This window comes from Micromys minutus (assembly GCF_963924665.1).
Source record: "Micromys minutus genome assembly, chromosome: 10".
Taxonomy (NCBI): Eukaryota; Metazoa; Chordata; class Mammalia; order Rodentia; family Muridae; genus Micromys; species Micromys minutus.
Window position 1 is genome coordinate 17,705,103 of NC_137979.1, and position 25,734 is coordinate 17,730,836.

At 40.5% G+C, this 25,734-nt stretch overlaps 1 protein-coding gene across 2 annotated transcripts in view; it reads right to left on the reverse strand.

The window, feature by feature from the left end:
* Positions 1–17,785, reverse strand: part of MAP2K4 (mitogen-activated protein kinase kinase 4) — a 98,759-nt gene extending 80,974 nt beyond the window's left edge. Inside the window, exons 1-2 of one of the 2 annotated variants that reach the window (XM_080922220.1) lie at positions 17,654–17,785; positions 5,868–5,900 (exon numbers count right to left, since the gene is read on the reverse strand). In XM_080922220.1, coding sequence (XP_080778346.1) covers positions 5,868–5,900; positions 17,654–17,762 — 142 coding nt within the window. In that variant the 5' untranslated portion in view covers positions 17,763–17,785. The remainder of the gene's footprint in view (positions 1–5,867; positions 5,901–17,653) is intronic. The other variant, XM_080922221.1, reaches the window with a different exon arrangement.
* Between the last annotated feature and the right edge of the window lie 7,949 nt (positions 17,786–25,734).

A 25,734-nucleotide genomic window follows, 5' to 3' on the forward strand; every position in this document is an offset into this window, starting at 1 on the left:
AGCAGGAAGAACTGGCCCTCCCTACACTACGTCTTTTCCCTGGTTCTCTATACTCCATCAATAAAGCCAAAACAACACCTTTTGCCAACACCTAATCAGGTCAGAACATTGTAAAGACTGAAAAGTTTCAGGAAACATGCTCTCTTAGGTTTTACTATTGTCTTTTTTGTTAGTACTGATTTAAAAACAATGAGATAATTACTGTAGAATTAAAGGTATAAAGGTACATGTTTGTGAATGTTACAGAGCAGAGAGAGTGAGGAGGCTGCGTCTGGCTCCCACTCTCACAGCCATTGCAGTACACTGAGCTCCACAGAGACAGCACCGGAGCAAGCGAGAGCCGGACGGGCACTGGGCGACTCTGTGCCTCGTGAAAGAAAATCAACTAAACATGGGCAAAGGAGATTCTAAGAAGCCAAGAGGCAAAATGTCTTCATCATTCTTTGTGCAAACCTGCCGGGAGGAGCACAAGAAGAAGCATCCAGATGCTTCTGTCAATTTCTCAGAGTTCTCTAAGAAGTGCTCAGAGAGGTGGAAGACCATGTCCACTGAAGAAAATGGGAAGTTTGAAGATATGGCAAAGGCTGACAAGGATCTTTATGAAAGAGAAATGAAAACCTACATCACCCCCAAAAAGAAGTTCAAGGACAGCAATGCACCTAAGAGGCCTCCTTCAGCCTTCTTGCTCTGTCCTGAGTACCCCCCAAAAATCAAAGGTGAGCATCCTGGCTTATCCACTGGTGATGTCACAGAGAAACTAGGAGAGATGTGGAACAACACTGCCGCGGATGACAAGCAGCCCTATGAGAAGAAGGCCGCTAAGCTGAAGAAGTACGAGAAGGATATAGCTGCCTACAGAGCTAAAGGAAAACCTGATGCAGCAATAAAGGGGGTGGTCAAGGCTGAAAAGAGCAAGAAAAAGAAGGAAGAGGAAGATGAAGATGAGAAGAGAAAGATGAGGAGGAGGATGAAGAGGATGAAGAAGAGGAGGAGGAAGAGGAGGAAGACGAAAAATAAGATGATGAATAAATTAGTTCTAGCACAGTTTTTTTTTCCTTGCCTATAAAGAATTTAATTCCCCTTGTGTACAACTCACTCCTTTTAAAGAAAAAAACTGAAATGTAATGCTGTGTAAAAATTGTTTTTAAACTTTACAGTGTCTTTTTTGTATAGTTAACACACTACCGAATGTGTCTTTAGACAGTCCTGTCCTGGTGGTATTTTCAATAGCCACGAACTTTGCCTGGTATAGTCTGGGGGTTGTAAATTGGCATGGAAATTTAAAGCAGGTTCTTGTTGGTGCACAGCACAAATTAGTTATATATGAGGACAGTAGTTTGGTTGCTTTGTTTGGTTTGGTTTTCCACTTTTCTTTCCATTTAGTTTTATTTTGGGGATTATTTTTCATCTTTCGTTGTCCCTAATGCAGCTTATACAAGATAATTGTTGTTCTGTTAACTGAATACCACTCTGTAATTGCAAAAAAAAAAAAAAGAAAAGAAAAGAAAAAAAAAGTGGCTGTTTTGTTGACATTATGAATGCCTCTATGTAAATACAATTTTTTATTAGAAAAAAAGGTACGTTTGTAATCCCAGCACTCAGAAGCTGAGACAAAGGATCATAACTTTGAGTTCAAGCCAGCCTACAATACACTGCAGGGTCCCCGGCTCAAATAATAATAGTAATAGTAATTTTAAAAACACAGTAAGAATCAACCACTAGAATGCCTCTCTCCTACACATAAACCTTTCCCCAATACATCAATATGCAGTGTCACCAAATATGACTACCAATGTAGTCTAATTTCATTTAATACCACAGGACAACAGTCACCTCTGTAGCACATAGGTTTCTACATAACAGTTTGGTTGTAAACTAAGAACATTGAACATGTCTGTAATTCCAGCATCAGGTGGCTGAAAAGGGTGATTGCAAAACCCCAAAGCCAAATTGAGCCACAAAATGAGCTCTGAAGACAGTCTGGATTATAGGTGGAGACATAAGGAATAGGAGTGGTAACATCCCATTGCTGTGCAAACATTCCCAAGCAAAACACTCTTAAAAGACACAAAAAACTTTTTAAAGCAAACCAAAGTGTAAAAGGCAAAGCTACAGAAACAATACTGCCAAATCTTCCTTAGAGACCAAGAAGTCTTCTGCTCTGGGCTGATAAATACACTGAAATAAAAACTAAATTATTGGGACAGCTTCCTAAATACTCTTGATGTGATTAGCACAGGATTTCAGGTATTTCCTGAGGAAAATCCTATGTCTAAGGATCTGTGACAGATACCACTTTTGTCCTCTACCCACCCCAAAGTCAGCTGGTTGGCAGACCTCAGGCAAACTTAGTTTCTTTAAAATTTTTTTCAAAGACATTTCTAAGTAAACTTTTTGCCTTCACTCTCAGGTTTTATAAAGCAAGCAAATCATACTGTGAAGTTCATCTATTAACTCAATAGATGCATTCAAACTTGGTCATAATTATAAAAGCATATTTACATGAGCAATGATAGTCTTTTAAAATGATTAACCAGTAGGCTCTAGCTAGAGTTCAGTCTTGGAAATGCAGGAACTATACATCTAGAGCACCCACAAAAGTAAAGGAATTTCTCCCTAAAGTAATTTTTCATTCAGAAAAAAAAAAATTCAATGATCCAGCAATATAGAGGAAACAGTTATCATAAATTATTTTATTGTCTAAAATACATGTATCATCTTAAATATGTATAAAATAAAAAATAAGACATGCACAGACTAATTTATTTTTAAAACATGAGTTACAAAGTGATTATTCAAATTCTACCAAAATCTGAACCCCAAATTAAAAGTGGAATTTCATACTACCTATCCATGTAAATACACATATACATCTTTCCAGTTAGCTTTCACTAACATAAAACAGGCAACAACAATAACTAATGTGAACCGTGATGTAAAAACATAAAGAACAAAAAGTGTGCATGTCAAACATGGGAACACTAACATCTCAGAGCTTCCATTAGTCATGGTCATCTCAGGACACAACCGTCCTGACTGTGATGGGGAACTGGGCACTGCTGCTTCAACAGTACCTTTAAAATGCCTCATTTTCTGCTCTTTACTGCATCCTCTCCTACAACTACTATATGCTATATATAGTATTAATGGATTAAATGTGTTTCCTTAATTCTGAAACTTTCTTTAGCACTTTGGAAAAGCATGAGTCAACAGAACAACAACTCAACTGACTTTTTCAAATTCTTAATTTTTAAAGAAATGGTGATTATTTTAATGAATTTGATGTTTATATTCTAAAGCAAACTAGAAGGCTGCTGCAAACATTAAAATTTGCACTTTAAATTTTTTAATTTGTAAAATCACAGAAAAAGGTGTTAATATACAAGCTTATCCTTTTCCTAAAATATAAGCAATGGTTTGAACAAAAAACGAATATTGCTGGGTGAAGGCTGGCCATCCCCAACTCTCTTACTCCCCCTCCTCTCCCTGATAGGTGCACTTTTTGTCACTAATCCTGCAGAGTCAGTCAACACAGACAGCTATGTTTAACTCTGAAGTATGTTAGGCCCATAGCAGGATCCCTGAGCCTCTAGCCCTCAACAGAAAGCAGCAACTGCAAGAGGCATAGTGGAATGTACCTACAATCCCAACTGTTCAAAAGGACAAGGCAGGAAGACCACTTGAACACCAAGTTTAAGGCCAACTCTGAAACAAAGTAAGACCCTGCCCCTGTACCATCTCAAGAAAAAACAAGCAAGCAAGCAAGCAAGAAAGCATGTAGTGAATGAGACATATAGCATCCTTAGGCCTGTTTGTTCTTGAAATCAGCAGAAATAAAGGTGTCCTGGACACATCAGCTCCATCACCCTGGCTTCAGTTTCTAAGCAGTCTGCACATAGCATCAGTGTTAGATATTGATAATCAGTGGGAAGTCAACTCTGCCCACTACACTGTGAGGCCACTAAGGGTAGGTGCCTCCTTTTATTAATTTCTGTATAGGAATCTCACTCCCTGTACAGTTCTTAGTGTCGATGTGTACCTCATAAAAAAGTAAATATAATGATGCTGAATCTCAAAAGGCAGAAAATAAAAAGAAGTGGGAAAAATACAGCAGGAGTTGGGGAAAGCCAGGAGGAAGCAGGAACTTGAGCAGGAGCACAAAAGAGTGCATAAGTGTGCCTGCATACACCCCTCCCACACACTCAGTTAAGCTCCCATTGGTTTTGGACCTCAGCCTCTCTTACTCAGTCAGCCAGAAACGTGAAGTATGCAGAGCTGCAGCAACAGGAGAGAGCAGGGACACTCAGAGCACCACATACTGCTAACCTATGCTAAGAGCTCTTTACAGCACTGCACACATTAGAGTTAACACAGACACGTGCCGCTTGTTTTATACACACAGCACAACTAAAGGCAGAGAACACAGTGAACACAATAATAAATTCTAAGTACAACAGCCTTAAAATATGTAATAAGAGCTTTTAATTGCTAAGTTTTAAGCAAACGTGTTAAAATGTAAATGACAACTAAAGCTTACTGCATGTATTAGGATAATAAGGTAGCATAAAATACAAACTACAACTTCACACTTGTAAAACTCTAAGTTCATTATGGGCAAGGATCCATTTACACTTTGAGTTTATTACGTCAGCGAACAGAAAGATAATGAATAGTGCACTATATAACTAAAGAACGTTATACTAGTATATTGTGGCTCATCTCGATCATGTAGCACATATTCACATCCTGGGTAATCCAGTCAGGAAATAAACTTGTGCTCAATGCATTACCAAAAAAATGTCCACAATGTCCAGGCAATAAAAATTAAGCTTTGTGAACCTCCCCCACAAACAAAGAAACTTTAATATACAGAAATAGTTTAAACTTTTCCTACAAACTAATTTATTAAGAATGATACACATCAATTGGTCATCATTATTCTCCAGACACAAAAAAGCAAAAGATAAAAATCATTTTAGAATGTCTTCCTGTAAACTAGAGCAGTCTCCTTCAGATGAGACCTAACAAAAACCAAAACCAAAACCAAAAAAAAAAAAACCTGTCTTTTATAATGTTTAAAATTCAAAATGTATTTTGTTTTAACTTTATAAATACTGTCTTTTTATTTTAAAAACTCTGTTCTATATTCTATGAATCAATACATCTACTTTCTTTCTTTATTTACTGGTTGATGGATTGACTGACTAGCTGATTGTGGTAGTAGAACTCAAACCCAGAAACTGGTACTTACTTGGCCAAAGAGCTAAGGTTGAGCTAAGCCATATCCTAGTAGCCTAATACACTCAGTAAGTTTTAGTTTTCATTTACACTTTAATATATTTGCTTAACAGCGATTAAAAGCTCTCATTACATATTTTAAGGCTGATGTACTTCGTCTATAAAGACTATGTCCCAATAGAGGACAGGGGTATGTTGGGATGAGATGGAGACACGACTTCAACAGGATTTGTTTTAAAGAGAAAGAAAAGAGAAAACACACAAAATACTTTAAATAAAAGCATAATCTTTGCATGCAGTATGGGCTTTCTATACTACAATCTTAAAGGAGACCTTTCAGTTTGTGATTTAAATTACAATTAAGTCTGAATATTTCTTCCTTTTCTAGGCCCAATTTACACCTGAATGACTGCACACATCCTTATCCTATTTGAGTTTCAAGTAAAAACAAAAACAATTTATAATCAAGAATGTAACTAAGAATGGGAAGGAACAGAATGAAAAATGGAAGCTCTTTCAGTGCAAAATCACCATGGTCTATTAGTTGAAACAACAGTGGACACATTCCCAATACCAAGATGGATATGGAAAAAAAAAAAAAGTAACAGAATATCAAAATTTTAGCTTACTTTGTGCCTTTTCACAGAAGTTTATCTGAAAGCCTAAAGTAAAAGAGATAAGTTGCAGTTCATTTGCTGTAAATCAAACAAACCAAATCAGAACATGACATTGCATCTTTATATTACACTATGAATAAAACTAATGCAAGAACAGTTCAAATCCCTTTCCCCCACCGTACCGACAAGGACAGCAAAGGGCTGGCGTAAACTCAGCTCCATCTGATACACTGCATGGCACTCAGCACTTAAATCATCTTACACCATCTTAGTTGTTATTTTCCCCACATAGTTAACAAAAAGTTGTAAATCTGTTTCATCAATATTTTAATGTTCTCAACCTATAAATCCAGAATATATTACAGTTATTTTACTAGCCAAAACTGATTTAGAAGGGCCCATAAATAAGAAATTTTAGTAATTCACAAGCTGTTAAAACTTAAAAACATAAAATTTTCTAGACAGTCTGCTAACTTCAAATGAAAAAAGTAAAATCACTAAACAAAAGGCAAAATCTTTCTATAGTAGGTGGGGGCTGGTGAGAGAATGGGGTAGAGTCCTTACTGAAGTAATGCTATGCTTCGAAATTTCAGGACTTAAGAGGGCAGAGGTGGAAGGATTAGTCTGAGGCCAATCTGGCCCATATAGCAAGCAAGACCTTATCCCCCTCTCCTATAAAAGGTGTCCCTAGAAATGCTATGAGAGAGGGGCTTTAGAAATTACAGGAAAAAAGAAAACAAACCTGTGAACTCTTCTATGAACTATCTGTAGGTCTCATAGATCTGCTTATAGCCTAGGGAAACACTGCATCCATGCATCATCACTTGTCAAATGTCCCAGTACAGTCAATAACTTAAAAAGCAAAGCAGCTGCAACCCTAGTCTAGGGCAAGGCAGGGGGTTACAAGTTTGAAGGTAGCTGAAATCACATAACAAAAACCTATTTTAATAAAATCAAAGTGAAGTCCACTTTACACTGCCTTTGTAAAACATTCTTTATCCATTATTTTACTGACTCTGTGATATGGCTTTTTAAATTAAAAAAAAAAAAGCCTACATTTGTATATATTATGGCTTTTGGAAACAAAATGGAAAGGGAGTTAGTAGTTTATACAAATTCAATCAAAAATGTTTTTTAATATTTTTAAGATATATATATATCATATATATATATAAATGCATGAGAACACTGTTGCTATCTTCAGACAAACCAGAAGAGGGCATCAGATCCATTTACAGATGTTTATGACCCACCATGTGGTTGCTGGGAATTGAACTCAAGAACTCTAGAACAGTCAGTGCTCTTAAACTGAGCCATCTCTCCTCTAGCCCCCCAAAACATGTTTTGTAAAAGAAAAAGAAAGATTAAAATCTAAAGGAAAAAAAAAAAGTTTAACTAGTCTTTCATATCCAGTTGCCAAAATCCTTAAGACTCTAAGAAGATAGTTACATTTCTACATTTACAATATATAAAGGCTGGAAAACACTTATGCAATTACTTAGTTACTTTCACACAACTAAGTAACCCATTGCTGACCATTTAATTTCCCAAACAACAATAAAAAAGGAAACAGAAATGGAAACTTCATGGTTACAAAGTCCTGGGAAGCCTGGACAGCAAAGCACTTAAGAGCCAAACTCTACATGAAGGGTGATGATGTACCATCAGCCATGCAGCAGGAACAGAATACAGGACAAAAACTAGATATGCAAGCTCTGTAAGCTGGAGCACCTAAAAGCAGCCAGCCTCCTAGCAGTCAAAGAAGCAAAGTACAAGTCAGGAAGAAAGGGCTCTCTGTATGTAGCACAGAGACACCCTAAACACCACTGCAGAAAGACTGAGAAACAAAGCAACAATATGAAGACAACAGTTAACTTTCTTTTCAAAGCAAATGGTTCCTACAGGAGGGACAGGAGAAGGAGGAGGGGAGGGGAAGGGAGGGGAGGGGCGGTGTGGTGGTGATGGTGGTGGTGGCATGGTAGAACCAGAGAACAAATTAGCAATGGTGGTTGTAGTTGAGAGAACCAGAGAACAAGAAAATGGAGCAAGAAAAGTGGTGGTCCAAGTCTTTAATCTTAGCACTGGGGAGGCAGAGGCAAAAGCTGGTGGATCTCTGGTTCCAGGCAAGGCACAGTTTAGTGAGACTTGATCTCAAAAAGATCAAATAAACAAACAAACAGGAGTCAAAATGAGTAGGAGGTCACACAAACACACAGAGCAAAGTCTGTGATAAATTTTAAAAAGGAGTGGGGTGGCTGAGGAATGGCTCAGGGGAAAAAGAAGCCAGGAATGAAAACCATCATCAATTATTTCCATACATTAGAATGTAGCTTGAATGCTAAGCAAAATTCCTACAACTTTAAGTTCTACCATCAATTCAGAATTGTGAAACTGAAAGTTCAAAGGTGTAGACGCATAGCTCTAAGCTTGCTCCTTTAATTTAATTATGGAGGAGATAACTTAAGTGTCTGAATTCCAAGCCCTACTCTGTTCACCTCCACTAAATACTTCTCACTCTGAAAGATGTGCAGCTACTCTACTGACTAGTAAAGGGGAAATTAACCACAACACAGTATTTTATTATTTCCTTGGTAATTCTATCACTTTTCAAAACATCAATTAAATGTGTATTTAAAAGAACTATTCTAAGTAAATCATTTTATCCCATGTATCTGTGTGAAAGACCTGTGCAAGTCAGGAAGTTAGTGCCCAGTAGTTCACTGGGCTCATTATATTCAAAGAGCTTGTGTATACGGTTTCCATGAGGAAACCCACCTTCAACATCTTCATCTTTGTAGCTTGTACAGTCCCACTAATACACACATTTATTCAATTTACAGCTTTTCCCACCGTGTATACTCCACGCTGCCATTCACCAACACTAAGTCCCCATCTAGAGAGTGCTAAATGTCAGCTTAATCTTTTGGGAGTAACTGGTCACTGCAAGCCTCACCTCACTTCTTTATACCCTTAACTACTCCCTAAGACTCAATTTTATGATCCAGATTTCAATCTCCCTATGCATCCAGTGGAAATCCTTCTATTTTCCTGGTCCTAGGCAAGTAAATCTCTGCTTCCCCCTAACCAGAGAGGCAGCATCAAAACTCTTATAAGGTCACAAATGAAATATTGTAAGGATTTCTCAACCTGGGCTCATCCCAGACTTTCCCCTCAATTCTGAGACCTCTTAACTACATGACTGGAAATCTACAACTTACTGTAGGGAAATGGCCCATAGTACTTTAAAAGCCTGGTCATACTATAAGTAAAAATAAAAGCAAAAGCTAAGTAGTATTTGATAAGAGGTATCACACCAGCACTGCAGCCTTCATTGAAACTTAAGTCATTTTAGTTAAGCCCTAGATTTTGGCTTAGATATAAAGTAAAGATAATGTCCAGTAACCTGGTGGGGGGGGGGCGTTGGAAGCTGTGGTTAAATCTAGCTTTGGCTGTGTATAACTTCTGAAGTTCTGTAGTAATCTCTGCTCCTCTTCCTTTGGGTGGGCAGTATAGCAGAGTACATATCCTTTTCATCTGAGCATTTAGAGGCTTTGAGCTGCAGAATGTATACGTTCAGCTGTAAAAATGAATCATGAAGCCACCCTAAGGTAAAAGAAACCAGATTCCTACTGGCTCATGCCACAACCTGGTTACAAATCCCTCCTTCTAGCAGAAGCATAAGAATTACTGTTGTTGGCCACCTTCCACTTTCACCTCAAAATCCTGGCATGTCTGACAGTGCAGCTATGCACAGTATTACACTACAGCTTTAAAGTCTAGCTAGCTAATTTGCCTGAACTTTATATTTTCATTGTACTTCAGAGCACCGTTGACAGGATTTCTTTGCTGACTGTTATATTTCCTTTTGATTTCTGGTCATTATCGAAAGGGATGTTCTCTAAATTAGTAATTCCAGGTTGTCTACATCACTTAGAAACCAGTCATCAAATTCTTCCCATGTTTTCGAACATGGGGTTTTGTAGCCCACATGTCAGCTCTTTTCTCCTTGTGGCCAACAGCCACCCTCTCTACTTTCTAGCTGTATAACTGAATACCACATTGTTTCAATAAACCACTGCTCCCAGGAGGACAACTTAAAGTCGTGTGACATTAAGTAAGGACTAGCTTCTATCAGACTCACTTGAATGCGCAACACTGACAATTCCTTCTCTGCCTTTGCAGGTGTTCATCAGAGCAGCTTAACCTACACAAACCCGCCCCCTTTATATTCCCAGGAACACAAGGCAACAAGGAAGAGCTTAGGCCAGCCCCATACCTCATTCTACCACCTTGATATTATGATATATGTATTTTGGTTTCCACCTACAACGTGTGGCTGGTAACTCCCTCCCTTGAAGCAGGCCATGGAAACAAGAGTTTCTCTTCTCCAACAGGGTCTCAGCAGCTCTAATCTCCCCAGACATCTCAGTCTTGGCACTGAATTTCTCTGGCTGCTGGGCATGCCACTCAGTGAAATATCATCTGCTCAGCATGCTTGAGAACCTGAGTTCAAACCCTACCATCCAAAAAAGGGCGGTGGGAGATTTTTCTGACCTCCCCTTGTCCTACAGTAGACTGTAAGATCTTCCTCATTCCAGAGTTCTGACCCATAACCTAAAGGGAGGAATGCTGCTTGGAGAGGTCACAACTGTAAAGCAAAGCAGCCTTGCTGGGTTCCCCGTCTAGTCTATGAGCATAGGCTACACAATGAATTCTCCATATTCAGACTTGGGAGAGTGGCCTAAAGCTCCAGGCTCCCTCTCCTTATCTTGCCGAGGGTATCTTCTCTGTGTCCCTTGTAATATTCTTTATAATAAGCCAGTGAACTTGTTTCCTGGGCCAGGAACTCCAATTTCTGGGCTTGTGATTGGCATGGAAAGATGGGGAAGATGACCAAGCTGTGCAATCAATCAGTTCTGCACCCCTAACAAACAGTATCTGAATTGATGTAGAAGTCATCCAGCAGAACTGGCTTGCTAGTAAGGAGAAATCTGCATACCTTTTGACACACAGCAGTCTTCTGTGTTAACATTACAGTGTAAGAACAGAGACAAAAGCAAACGCTATTTCATCTGTGGCTCTTGCTAGGCACAGTCTTATGTCCTCTGACATTCCCTAAAGTGATCATTTCCTTACACACACCTGACCTAGAGAAACTGCCAAAAGAATCAGAAGCTGAAGAGATGGGTCCATGGGGATCTGTGTTCAATTTCAAGCACCCACATGGTGGCTCACAACCATCTGTACCTCCAGGTCCAGAAGATACAATGCCCTCTTCTGGCCTTTCAGGCACCAAGCATGCTTATGATACACATGCGTGCATGCATGCAAAATATCTATACACATAAAATACAATCAGAAGAGACACCTAATAATGTCAATTCTTGGCAAAGTCCACACTCAATGCATATAAACAGGCTATTTATTAGTGTAGTGTGTGCAACCCCCACCCCCCCATCCCCAAATGTGTGCAGACACAAATACATGTAGCAACACTTTTCTTATCCATTTAAAATATTGTTTCAGCAATTTTGAGTAAGATGAAATACAATAGAGCTGTAAACGGTTTGTGCAATATCCACCTCAGTCCTCTTCCCTAGTGGTGGGAACATGTTGTTCCTGAAGGATCAAGCTGCACGTCTGTTTTCTCCTTTGAAAGGCCCACCTTGGCATTATTAACTACCAGCTGATGCTCCTTTTGCAGTGTCACCACAATTTAGCTGATCTTAGGACTCCTTTCACCGCGTCATCTAAGGTATATTAGACAAAATGAGAAAATATGTTTTCCAAAAGATTATTTCTTACTTAATCTTACTAAATATGCTCTCATCTTTAAAGGCCCATGAAAGAATTTCAACATGTGCTTTAGGGGAGAACTCGTTTACTATGTTGTATTAATACCAGGTCACATTTGGAGCTGTAGTAAAGTGCATATTAAAGTATTACCATGTGTGATGGTTAATGTCAGTTGTCAAATTGATGTGATCTAGAACTACCTGGGTGACGGATTAGCTTTATTAAGTTAAAGAGCCCAGTTCTTCTGGGGTGGAAGGTGAGAAATAGGGGAGCTCGGGTTCCTGGGCTAGGATTCTGGACAGAATGTGTAAGAAGGAGAAAGTGAGCTGAGCCCAAGCACCATCACTCTTCTTCATGACTGTGAACATAGTGTGACCAGCAACTTCAAATCCCTGTCTCTCTGACTCCTGCAATGATAGGCTGTACCCTGAACTTTGAGCCAGACTAAAGCCTTCCTTTCTTGAGTTGCTTTTGTCAAGGCACTTTATCATAGCTACACAGAAGTAGCTATGACAGTGCAAACAGAAGGACCCAAGTTTAATATCTAATATCCATATAAAAGTCCAGGTATAAATGGCATGTGCCTGTAACCCCAGAGCAGGGGTGATAGGCATAGGGCTCCCTGAAGCTCACTAGCTAACCAGTCTACATTAACTGAAGGTCTCCAGGTTGATTTTCCCACCTGCCTACATCCTTACACACACACACACACACACACACACACTCTCTCTCTCTCTCTCTCTCTCTCTCTCTCTCTCTCTCTCTCTCTCTCTCATATACATACCTGTGCACACCACATGTACATACAAAGAAACAGTATTCTGAAACAAACAGGCAACTACAGGATTTGGAACTCTTCACTGTCTGCTGTCAGGATCTATTGTTGTTGTTTTCATTTTAAATTTTTTGATGTGTGTATGTGTGAAATAGTCTTCTATATCCCAGGCTGGCCTTGAGCCCACTATTTAGTGGAGGAGGATGCTGAGCTTCTGTTTGTTCCTTCAGCCTTCACTTCCCTAGAGCTAGATGCATGTATTACACCCCGTTTACAAGGTGCTGAGTCTAGAACCCAGGGCTTCTAGAACATTAGGCAGCACTCTACCAACTCAGCTACATGCCCAACCCCTAGTTTAGACCACATGCTAAATCAAAAATGAGATTGTTTAATATTTGTTTTATATTTAAATAGTGCTAGGAAGAGAAAAGCAGACTGATCTGGAAACCCCACTTTCTCCTAAAAGATACACTTCAGAACATTTTAAAGTTTATGTTTTTACTTATACTTTTACTTCAATTGACATATCTAAAGTGCTTACCCAAGAGTGGGCATTAATCACATACTATACACTCATGCTTAAGGTTTAAGGAGAAAAATCATTAGATCAATACATTAAGAAAGTCAAGCATACAATAGCTCTAACTACTTGTACACAAAGTACTTTACAAATGGTTCAGTGTATTTCAGAATCAATGGGATTCTAAACTGAACATGCTGCTGAATACCTTCAGACCTTGGGAGAATTACAAGTTCAGCACACAAGGGAAGAAAAGAAAGGAAGGGGAGAGAGAGAGAGAGAGAGAGAGAGAGAGAGAGAGAGAGAGAGAGAGAGAGAGAGAGAGAGAGAGAATTCTAGGTATGTTAACCACTTTGAAAAAGCACTTTTAAAGAAACATTTCTCACTTATTCAAGTTTTTCTGGTTTTTTCCACAGCCTTCTTTTTTAATGTATTATGTATGTACATCTGTGCATGCAGATGTGTGTACAAATATAAACCACAAGTCAATATACACTATCTTCTTCAATTGTCGCCCAACTTAGTTTCTGAGGCAGCATTTCTCACTGAGCCTGCTGAGCAAGCTCCAGAAATCTTTTTGTACTGACCCCTAGGGTTAGAGCTATAGATGTCCATTGCCATGTCCAGCTTTTTACATGGCTACTGGGATCCAAACTCAGGACCTCATACTTGTGTGGCAAGTACTTTACACACTGAGTCATCTCCCCAATCTTCTTCAGTTTTTATAATAAATTCAACTTATCACATTTTAAGAGAACTTTTAAATTCACTACATTTTAAGTGGTATATAACTAGCAGCTAAAACAAGTCACTGTCATTTGTAATAATCGTTACATATTCATAATATTTTATGATATAAGACATTTTCACATGCATTAATGTGATTCCTAAAACAGTCTCTAAATAAGCTATATATCTTCTCTTTTAATGGAAGAGAAATTATGGGAAATTAGAAAAACCTGGTTATTTTCCAAGGGTGCAGTGTGCATATGGCATACCCTAAACCTTGTTTTTTTTTCCTGCTCCAAATGCAGCATCCTTCCAACTTTGAAGTCTTGTTTCTAAAGATATTGTTCCATGCAGAGGCAAAGCCACTAGCCCAGAAGAAATCATCCTGCTGTGTTTTCATTGAAGTTGTTCAACTCTCAGCTGGAAAGCTTTAGTCACCAGAATATTTGTTACTCTCTAACATGCCCTTGGTGACATTAGTCCTAGACTTATGCCCAGCTCACCTGAGATGGAGCACCTCATATGCTTCCACTAACTTGGCTAAATTCCCGGGCTTTTACAAGACATCACTAGAAAGTCTCTGGAATAGTATGATGACCATTAAACATTTTTAAGTTCACTAAAATATCTTAATCTGAAGAACTACACTATTACATAGTACTGTACTATGCAAGAAACCTCACTTAAATTTGTCTGTGATGACAAACTATCAAGGAAATGGCTTTTCAAACTCTCAATTGTTAGGCAAGTACTTTTTTTTTTTTCAATTTCTAACTAAATATTAAGAAGTAAGGTCAACTTAATAATAGCTCATTTGAATATTTTTTTCTCAAAAGGAGGCATATCCAATGTCTACTATATTTTTGTAATACTATTTACCCAGCTTGGCAAGCAGATCTACATCTTGATAGTTTTACTCACCAAATAATCAAAGAAGGAATGGGGGTGGGGATGGGGAGAGCACATTCAGCTTGTAAATGTTTGTACGTCTGTATATGGACATGAGGAAGTTCAAAAACAAAATGAGTCAGAATGAATGAAAGCTCAAACATATGAGTAATAAATAGCAAAATCAGCTACTATTCTCTATTAGCTGAGACTCTGTGGGAAGAATGCTTTTGTGAAAATGTAACGAAAGGAACAAATGCTGACTGTTAAGAAGCCAAAGCTGCTACAATTCCCATTCCAGCTGCCCACAGCCCGTTTACAGCTACAAGAGTACCTCAAACACAACAGCATCATTAGCATTTGAGAATCTCAGATCCAAAAACTAACAAGGGCTTAGAGTTTGAAATTGAACAAACTCTTCTTTGGAATTCTAAAAATAGGGTCCCTTAATAGTGACATCAACAGGTTAGAAGTGTCCAACCCACAGACAAAACAACCTAGAAAACGGAATGTGTAAGTTGGTCACAAGAGGCTAGGGACACAGGGGGTAAAGAGATAGGGACCAGTGGAAATAGCAGGTGAGAATGTTGATGGCCAACATGCATGGCCTCTTTACTATATGCCAGGTCCCATGCTTTGTGAGCATTATCCTTGTGCCTGTGGGATAGGCTAGTCTTTTGGGTAGCAAGATTATGAAATGGGAGGCATCCTGGGAAACACAGGAAGACCTCAGTCTCAAAAAGAATAAAAAAATAAATCCAAAAAAAAAAGACACTGGTAAAAAAAAATGGGTAGTTTGGCTCAAACCTAGAAAAAAATTGCTGCTTAAACACAAGCTTCCTAATTCAGATTATGCTACACAACACCTTCAACATTTCAAGCACTTCTTTATTCTGAACAATCCAAACAGACTCAAAGCATAGGATATAACTGGCATGTTCCTAACTCAAGGAAAGATGTATCAGTGAAAATATAAACGAAAACAAAACGGGGGCTAGAGAAGTGGCTCGGCTAAGAACACTTGTTGCTTTTGCAAGGGAGCCAGGTTAGATTCCCATCACTCACTTGGTAGCTCAGAGCCATCTGTAAAGCCAGCCCCAGGGCTTTGATGACCTCTTCTGACCTTCCCAGCATCAAGCATTCATGTGGTACTCAAACATGTATACATGTGAAACCTCCCCCAACACTCCTCTCTCTCTCAAACAGGTCTTTTAAAAATTCAGCAATAATTCCAAGACAGTTTACGGCCCTTTTAAGAAGGTTCCAGATCTCAGAAAGCAGAGATGGAGAGTAAATAACACCACAATTCCGGACCATGTGACGATGAGTTCCTAGACAGTCTTCCCACTTCACTACCAAGGTCCCATCTCCGGTCTTTGCAGACAGGCTTTCTCAGTTATCTTATCAAGGAGACAGCCCTGTTATCTTCAATCACAAAACCCAGCTTGTTGGCTTCATTTTTCTTAAGCAATTTCTCCCTTTTACCTCCATGTCTCCCCTCCTCCACCCTCAGAGGAACATACTCCGTCAGAGCTGAAACAGCTGGGTTCACTGGTCTCAATACACTCAAAACAGAGCCCTATGCTGGCTCTAAGCAGTTGCTCGTTGTTTTCTGAAGAAAAAAATATATGTACAGGTTTTTCAAACTGTCAGCCCCTTCTCTCAAAACACACACAGAATCTTGAAATACACACACTGTTTTACTGAGTTACTGAGTGTGTATTCGAGTGTAGGAGTCAGAGGACAACTTGGGGAAACCAGTTCTCTCCTGCCACACACGTCCCAGGGATTTAACTCAAATCAGGCTCGGTCTCTACCCTTAAAATATGTAAACTTTAAGTCACTCATTGTGGATAGGACTAAAGAGAAGATAGATCCAAATTATCTTAAATACTTAAATACTTAAATCAAGAAAATCCATCTTGTATTCTGTACAATGTGCTATGGAGCATTAATTAGAAGGCATCCAATAACGAACTAAGATTGAATTAATTAGCTTAGGACCTGCACAGAATACATCTTCTGAACGAAGTGCTCGATCTGCTTATATACTATCCCATAATTTTTCTTATGGGAAGGGATGTAAATACAGCTCGTATTTCTACTGCCCAATCTGGTATGCTGCCATAAATACGAAATATTCAACATATAATCTGTTGAACTTCACTAGACACAAGGAGCCCTTTATGAAGAGTTTAACCAAAAAGAAAACATGGCCATACTGATACCAAGCATATCCAAACGACTCTAATAAGTAAACCTAAGTCGTTTGCTAAAGTTGTCAAGAGATTTCTGGGCTTGATTGTGTCATTCTCCCCATACCCCCTTAGTAAACTTAAGAAATGGACTCGGGCCTTTTATTTTCCCAACACCCCCTGTCAAAACCCACACAGAGCTCCTAAGGCCTCCCCGTGGGGAAAGGCCATTACAGGAGAGCTGCCTCAGATGCCCAGACAGGATCACTTTGACCTCTGCCATTCGGTTTCCTGAATCTCTCTCCCTTTCAGCCGAACCCGGTCTTCTATTTTTATCTGATTTCTGCATGCGAGGATAACACACATCCTCCGGCCTGGGTCGAAACGCCTCTCCCGGGCCAACGGCTGGCTGGCTGGCTGTCCACCTTACAGGTGGCACAGGGCCTCGCAAACCCCCGCCCCTCCCACGCAGGCACCCTGCAAAGTTTTGGGGACCGGGGTTACAGCGCGGTGGCCCTATTCCAGCGGCGCACCGTGAGGCGCAAGATGGCCCTGAGCCGGCCCCACTGCGGCGCGCGGGGGCGGCGGGGCCGAGGGCCGGGACGCGGCCGACCTGCAAGCCGGAGGCCCGGCCGCGCGCCTTCCCGGAGCCCGCGGGCGCCAGGTGAGCTGCGGGTGGGGACGGCCAGGTGGGCCTGAGCCGGCGGGACCAAAGCCGCCACATCTCTCACGGAAACCCGGCCCGGGGCGGGGAACCCGGGGCGAGGCCGGGCCCGGGAAGCGGAGCTCGGGCGGCTTCCTCAGACAGCCCCGAGGACGCGGCGGCTCACAGGCCGCGGCTCGGCTGAGCGCCTCGCGAGGGGCCCCGGGGTCTCTGCGCGCCCACCGTCCTTACCCTGCATGCTGCTGACCGCGGGGTGGCCAGAAGCTGGAGTCCCGATGGGCCCCGGGGTGCCGCCACCGCCCCCGGAGCCGCCGCCGCCGCTCGGGCTCGGAGCCGCCATTGTTGGAAGTGAGGAGCCGAGCGGCGCCGCGGCGGCTGCAATGCAGCAAGCTCGGCCTCTCGCTCCGCTGAGGGCGCGGCGTGCGCCGCCTTGGCCACGCCCCGGACACGCCTCCGACACGCCCCCGTGCACACCCCCACCAGAGCTGACGCGCAGCCTGTAAGACAGGTTGAGCTGCAGCACCCAGTACTGAGGGCAGGGAGGGCCTGCAGTCCTGAATCGGGGTGGCCCTATACCTATCCCCACCCAGGGACCCATAGTGGTTTGCAGAATCAGAAATATATGTGCATTGAGGGCAGGGAAATACCTATGAACCCAAAGCTTTAGAACTCCCTTCTCCGAACCTCAGAAGCCAAAATCAGAACAGTAGCTCTCTAAGAGATCTCAGAAGTCATGCTTCCTGTCCAGTCTCTGATCCATCTTTGCAGAAGAGTCAGGAATAGCTGTGGTCTCAGCCCAGTGCTCTGTTCTGCTGGGAGCTGTCAGGAGTACTTCGCACAAACAAAGTATCCGAATCCAAAAGGAAATGTTCCGGTGTCTGCTTTTTCAGCCCAGAATACACACTAAATATTTTGTCAGTTTATTCTGTGTGGGAAAAGGACAGCAAATGACAAAAGGAGAGGCTGTGGTCGCCTTCAAACATATCTCTTTTTCAAGCACAGGTCAGAAGGTGGCTTTCTTTGAAGGTTATATTTTTACTTCCAGAAGAAGAATTAAAAAAAAAAAAAAAAAAAAAAAAAAAAAAACCAGAAAGCTGACCATCACGACGCAGGCCTTTAATCCCAATACTTAGAAGGCATACCTCTATGAGTTTCCCGGTCAACCTGGTTTACGGATCAGTTCCAGAATCTTCTCTACAATGTTTTTAAGGATGAAAAAAAATATCAAATAAAATACTTTTTCCAAAACAAATTGCCATATTAGAAAACATGGATTGATGCAAAAGGGAAAAAACAATATAATATAGTTGTATATTTCTTGACTTGGACACTTTACCATGCAGGGGAAAGGCATCAAAGGCTCCGCAATTTGCTAGCAACATAACAAGTATCAGCTCCTGTCATTACCAGACTCTAGCCCTAGTGAGTCATGACGTTTGACTTGCCGGGAGAGTTCCCCAGCCAGCTGTAGCATCACCATGGTGTGTGAGTGTCAGTTCCACAGTCCCTTGGGGGCTGGAGCAATGCAAAGGAATATTTCAGAGGAATTTGTATTTCCCTGTTTCCATAAACACCAGAAGAGCTTTCTACTCCCAGTCTTTGGTGTGAATAATAAATATTATAACAAATATGTTCACATTCTTGTGGAACGGGCTTTTGTAAATCCCTTCCCCCTTCCAACAAGTTTATAGTTCTTTAATAATGTATTTTATATTATAATTATATGCATTATGTATATAGTATATACAATATATCATTAAATATATTATAAAATATGTATAGTAGCCATATATAATATATTACAAAATATATATTTATTATATAATGTGGTATATGATAATATATTATGTTACATTATATATTATGTTGTATTATATATTATATATATATATGTACCAATTTCTTAAAGACATTACCAAAGTTTGGAAGAACGCTAAAACATGTATATATTATTGTTTCTAACGTTGCCTTAGAGGGTACATAGGTCTTACAAAAGGACCTTAATCAGATTTGGCAAACATTGACCCACTACAGTTAAATGAAGATGAATGAGAAAAACAGGTCACAAAGAAGCCTGAGGAAAACATTCAAGCCTTCTAGCCGTGTTCACAAGGGTAAGGGAACGAAAGGGGTGTGAGCCCAGCCAAGCTATTTGTCTAATGCTGGGCCTATGATAAAGCTGATCTGGGTTTATGTCGCTCTTGGTACTGTAGACTAATAGAGAAGGGCTGAGAGCAAAACCTGCTGATTAAGTCTACACGTGGGCAGAAACCAGACAGGACTTTGACTTGCTAAAGCTCGGGAAGCTGCATGTATGCCTTTTGCTTCTTCTAATGTTCCTATTTTTCTTGTAGGCTTCTATATTGTGTTCATTATAGATAGAGTTGAATTCCTCAGAATTCATTTGCTGAAGTCCTGAGCTCTGATACTGTGACAGGGACTATGTTTGACGATAGGGTCATTGAGGAGATTGGTAAGGTAGAAGAGGTCATATGGGTAAGCCCTAAACCAATCACCTGGTGTTCTTATCATGAGATGGTGCGTGGACAAACAGGGGAAGGATCCACATAAGGAAACTAGATGGGGATCGGCAGGCCAAGAAGAGAAACCACTTTGGGACACATCTTGATCTCAGAGCTATGAGCAAACAAATTCCTGCTGCTTAAGCTATCTGCCTATGGTACTTTGTTGTGGCAGCCACAGCAAACTAACATTGTATATAGCTTTTAATAATGAATGTCTCAAAGGAAGCTTAGAATTTGGGGTAATAATACTAGCAGCTAGCATAATTTGGGGGGGTGGAGGACAATTAGGCAACGTGTATTAAACCCCAGCAAAATCCTGTTTATAATCCAGTGTATGAGATTCTGCATAGGCCTGGAAGTCCAGACTCTGCAGTGCAACCAGGGGATTGGAATGGCATTAATACCACTGCTTAGAGTAACACATGGTCAGAACAAGGTGCCATGGGAGAAGCTGCAGAGAAAGAGTCATGGTTGCCTAGCCCCTGATTAGAGAAACTTGGTTGCAAAATCTGGTTTGCTGCTTCTTTCTGGCTCATGTCTCAACAGTTAGATTGAGAGTAGAGCTTTCAGGGCCTGCAGATATAACTTAGTGGTGAAAAGTATTTGTTTTTCTTACAGAAAACCTGGATTTGATTCCTAGAACCATCATGGTGCCTCATAACCATCTGTAATAGAATCTGACACCCTCTTCTGACCTCGCCCCAAACACCCACATGCCACACACACATATGTGCATGCAAAACATGCATGCGCAGAAAATAAAATAAATCTTAAACTTTTTAATTAAAAAAGAATACATTTTCACTTTTATATTCCAAATAAAACAAAAGTAATTTACGGATGGATTTCACCTTAGGACCCCAAGTTCAACATCTGGAAAAGTAATAAGAGATTTAGACACCCCCCCTCCGTGTGTCTAACAGAGTCAATAGATATTTCCTGTAAGTGTTCCACAAACAACTTTCTAGAAAAACCCATCTCCTTTCTACCCAAAGTTACCAAGGGCTTAGGACCAGGTCATTGCAATGTCTGTTGTGGCCTCTTCCAGACCACAGTGAACTGTGTGGTTTCTGGGTAGCATGGCGCATGAGAGAAGCTTTGACCCATCCTACCACCAGAAGGGCCAGAACTTCAGCCAGAGTCAGGCGGCCATCCAAGTGATGTTACTAATGTTGCCAATAACAATGAATCTGTGTAAAACTGCAGGCAACTGTTTAGCATGGCACTGTCTGTGACAATAAAGATGAATGTCTTGAGATTCTAGGTCATTACCGCCAAGGAAAAAGTAATATTGGCAGCACTGACCATGGTCTGAGCAGACGCAAATCTACTTCAGAAGGATGTGAAGAATGGAACTACAGCCACACCCAGCATTCAGAACCTGTGTCCAATTTCTCTGACTTCACTTTTACAGAGAGAGGGATGCTGAGTGCTGCAATGCGTGCCTGTATCCCAGAACTCTGGAAGGGAAGTTAAGGCAGGAAGATTGTAAGGTCCACCTGGCTTGGGGGAGAGAGGGGGAAACTGCCTCAAGCAAAAGGAAGGGGGCAGGGATACTATATCAAAATGAAGGGGTGAAAGGACAAGAGGAGGAAGGGAAGAGGGAAAGGAAGGGAGGTAGTGAGGAAGGAAAGAAGAGGGGAGACAAGTAAAGTCAAGTGAATTGAAACCCCAGCTTGGCAGTTATCCTAGCACTGGAAGTCTGGGGCAGAGAAATCTCAAATTCAAGGCCAGCCTGGGCTACACAGTGAGACACCGTAGGAAAATGAAGGAAGGCTGGTCAGAGGAGAAGAGAGGAAGGAAGGAAGGAAGGGAACAGTATGTGCTGCTTTGGGAGCAGGGAGCTTGGAGATGAAATGACAGAGAAACAGTGACCATCCAGGGATGATAGTGATACTCTATTTCTTGAAAGGAAGTTCTTGAAGTGTACACACGTGGCAAAAAAAATAACAAAACTATAAATGGATACTTAAGATTTGTGTACTTTTGTATGTATATTTTACATCTCAAAAAAAGCCTAATGAATATCAAACTCTAGCTGATCACATATTGGAGTATTTAAGGAGACTGTGTTCTGCTTGATAATGTACAATAGTCTTTGAGAAGTGTTGGACTTGAAGAACACAGGGGTGGAAAGGTGGGCAGATGCGTGCTAAAAGAAGCTTTCCGAAATGGCCTAAAGTTTCTAAACTGGCAAAGTCTAGAGGAGCAGTACACTGATTCAAATTATAGCATTTTCAATTTTATGAGTGAAATTTTTCACAATATTACAAAAGTTGAAAACACAAGACTACTAAAAAGCCTAAAGTTAAACATGTTGCTACATTATGCTGTTAATAAAATTATGAAAGAAGCAATGTAAGGTTTGTCCTACTGGCTGGCTCTTGTCAATAGAAGTCAGTAATTTTTTGTTGGTTGATATGTGTGTGTGTGTGTATGTGTGTGTGTGTGTTAATAACACTTCTTTATCTCATTGTATCTTTTGCTTTAAGGCAGTTTTTTCATAAGATCACAGGCTGGTCTTATAGTCTCAGTCTCTCTCCCACATGCTAGGATTATAGACATGTATGTACTCTCTTGCCTGCTGTGAAGGCCAACATTGATTATCAACTGGACAGAATCTAGAATCTCCTACCGAGAATCTGTAAGAAAATTTCCAGGTTAGGTTAATCCAGGTGAGAAATCTAAAAAGTAAGTGGCACTATCTCACAGGCTGGGGCTATGACTTTGACTTTAAAAAAAAAAAAAAAAAAAAAAAAAAAAAAAAAAAAAAAAGGTCTATGAGGCTTCTGGAGAGATTGGTCAGCAATTAAGAACACTGGCTGTTTTTTCAAGTGACCCAAGTTCAAATCCCAGCACTCACATGACAGTTCACAACTGTCTGTGATTCAGGATCCAGGGGATCTGACACCCTCTGGCACAGATCTACATGAAGTCAGAAGACCAATGTAAAGTTGTTGGGATTTTTTTTTTGTTTTGTTTTTGTTTGTTTGTTTTTTTTAAGTGGTGGAAATGAGCTCTTCTCTCTCCGCTCCTGACTGCAGATGAAATGTGTCCAGCAGACTCACATCCCTGCCACCATGCCTTTCCCATCATGACAGACTGACTGCGCCCTCATACTGTGAGCCAAATAAACCCTCTCTTTTTTAAGTCAGGTATTTGGTCCCAGCAAGAAGAAAAATATGGATGTACCTGGCTTGTTCTGTCTCTCCAGTAAGAGATTCAACATATCCTCCATATACCATTCAGTTTGCCCTCTTGTCCTGACACTTCTGGGATTTTTAGTATACTCACTGAAGCGTGCAGCCATCACAAACAAGTTTAGAGTGTTTTCATCACTCCCCGCCAAAAAACCCTATCCCTTTTACTGCCACCACCACCCCTACCACCGCCCCTGTGACTATCAGCCACTACGGGTGCCCTCTTTGCTGGCACAAGCTAGAATTGTCTGGGAAGAGAAGATCTTAATTGAGAAAATGCCACCACCAGACCTGTGGGCAAGCCTGGGAGGTCTTTTCTTGATTGATGATTGGTGTGGAAAGACCCAATGTGGGCTGTGTCATGCCTGGGCAGGCGATCCTGAGGTATGAGAAATCAAACTAAGGAAACCAGCAGAAACAAGCCAGGAAGTGGCACTCTCGTGTGGTCTCTGCTTCAGATTCCTGTCTTGAGCTCTTGCGCTGACTTTCCTTTATGAGGAACTGTAAGAGGTAAGATGAAACAGACCCTTTCTTCCCCCTGTTGCTTTTTGCCATGTTTATCACAGGAATAGAAACCTCAACTCACACACCATCCCCAGATCTAGGAGAACACTAATCCATTTTCTGTCTTCACAGATTTGGCTGGCTTTTTGAACATTGTTCTTTTGGAGGCCTTGAGAAGGGTACATTGTATCAATGTGACAGATTTTTGTGTATCCATTTGTCCATTGATGAGCAGTTCAGAGTGTTTTTACTTTTTGGTTATTCTAAACAATGTTGCAGTCAAGGTTTGTATGACTTTTCCTGGGGGCGACAATTTTCTGATCTCTGGGTATGTACCTAGGTGTGAAACTGAAGGCTCTTAGGGAAACTCTGTGTGCAAAAAAACCACTTAAAGACTATCAGACTCCTTCCTGAAGTGGCTGAGTCATTTGTATTCCCAGAATACCCAAGAGTTTCGATTTCACCACCTACATACAGATTGATATCTGTTCCTCTTAGTGTAGCCTGCCTAGCTAGCCTCGTTATTTTGGGAGATGTTTTGCCTACAATATCCAATGAACTGAGCATTAACAGGTATTGTATTTTGCATATATATATATATATATTATAGCTATATAAGGAATATATAAAAACCACAAAGGGAACATCTATGTTTCAAGTCAGACTGCCATAAACTCTGAGGCCATTATCAGCCACTTCTGACTGAATAACTTTACAACAGATTGAAGCAGTCAGAGCTCAAAAAAGCCTTCCGTTTTGCAAAAGGCACATGTTGTATACTAATGAGATACCAGTAATTAAAATCTGCCAGTAACTGAAATTTAAAAAAAAGACTTTATCATCAGCACAGATTAGCAACAATTATTGCTGGGCTATTTTGGGAATGGGAAAAAGAGTGGAATTCCCCAACTTTTGGGATTAGCAAGAAAATAAAAGTTATACCCAGGACAGTGGTGGTAATGAGCAGGAGAGATGTCACGGGGGGGGGGGGGGACTGAATTGGCTTTAAACAATTGTTATATTTGATTGGCTTAGAGCTTTTTTCCCAGAAGTAGTCTCAGTATTCCGTGAAAGCCAGGATGACCTAGGCCCCCCAGTTTTCCCACCTCCACTGGCTGGCTGGCTGCTGAGAACACAAGCAGGTAGCACTGTGCCCAGCTACCAGGAACACTTAGTTTGTTTTGTTTGTTTAGGATAAATAATTCATAGAAAAACCTTTTAATTATTTTAATACCCAAAGAGCACACAAGCCAATATGCTAACATGCTGCAATAAAAATGAATAAAACATGAATGACTTATTTATATTTCATTATTTATAACCTATGATTACAATTCTCATGTGTAATTACAGTAATGCACATTAAAACAATGATTTACTATAATGCTTTGCTTATAAAAGAGACAAAGAAATGTTTGATAACTTTTTTTATTGACTCCTCCTTACCACCACCCTTTTTTTTTTTTTTTTTTTTTTTTTTTTTTTTTTTAAGACAAGGTTTCACAATATAGCTGTGGCTGGCCTGGAACTTGCAACATAGATCAGTTTGTCTTTGAACTCTCAGTGACCCACCTGCCTCCGCCTTCTGCTGTGTAGCAATTTCCTCCAAGATAAAACTTCCCAATTTCAAGGGAAGCTCATTAAGCCTTAAGAAGCTTTGAAAGAGAATGAAATATAAAAGTATACAACTTAAAAACTTCAGGAAGTCCTTGAAATTGACCAGATTACTAGGCCCCTGCCTTTCCAAGAATATGTAAACCCAAAGGATTGCAATCTCAGGCCATCAGAACAACCTGAAAGAGGCACTCTCTAGCCTGGTGAGCTGCTTGCATGATTTCAGTACTCTCTAGGATTCCAGTAGGTTTCTAGTTTTTGTGGGCTGCCATCCATGCTGTTTGGGGCTTTGCTGATATAACTGTCTTTGAGTGATTTCTGTTACAGCAAGTAACCCCTCACCTACATTCCTGTTCAGTAATTCCAGTGAATTCATTGGTTCACTAAAGGACTTTGATGGTATTTTCTTGCTTTGGTCTGTTGTCTGTTTCCCATTTGTGGTAAACAAACATTTGTTTACACCTCTTCA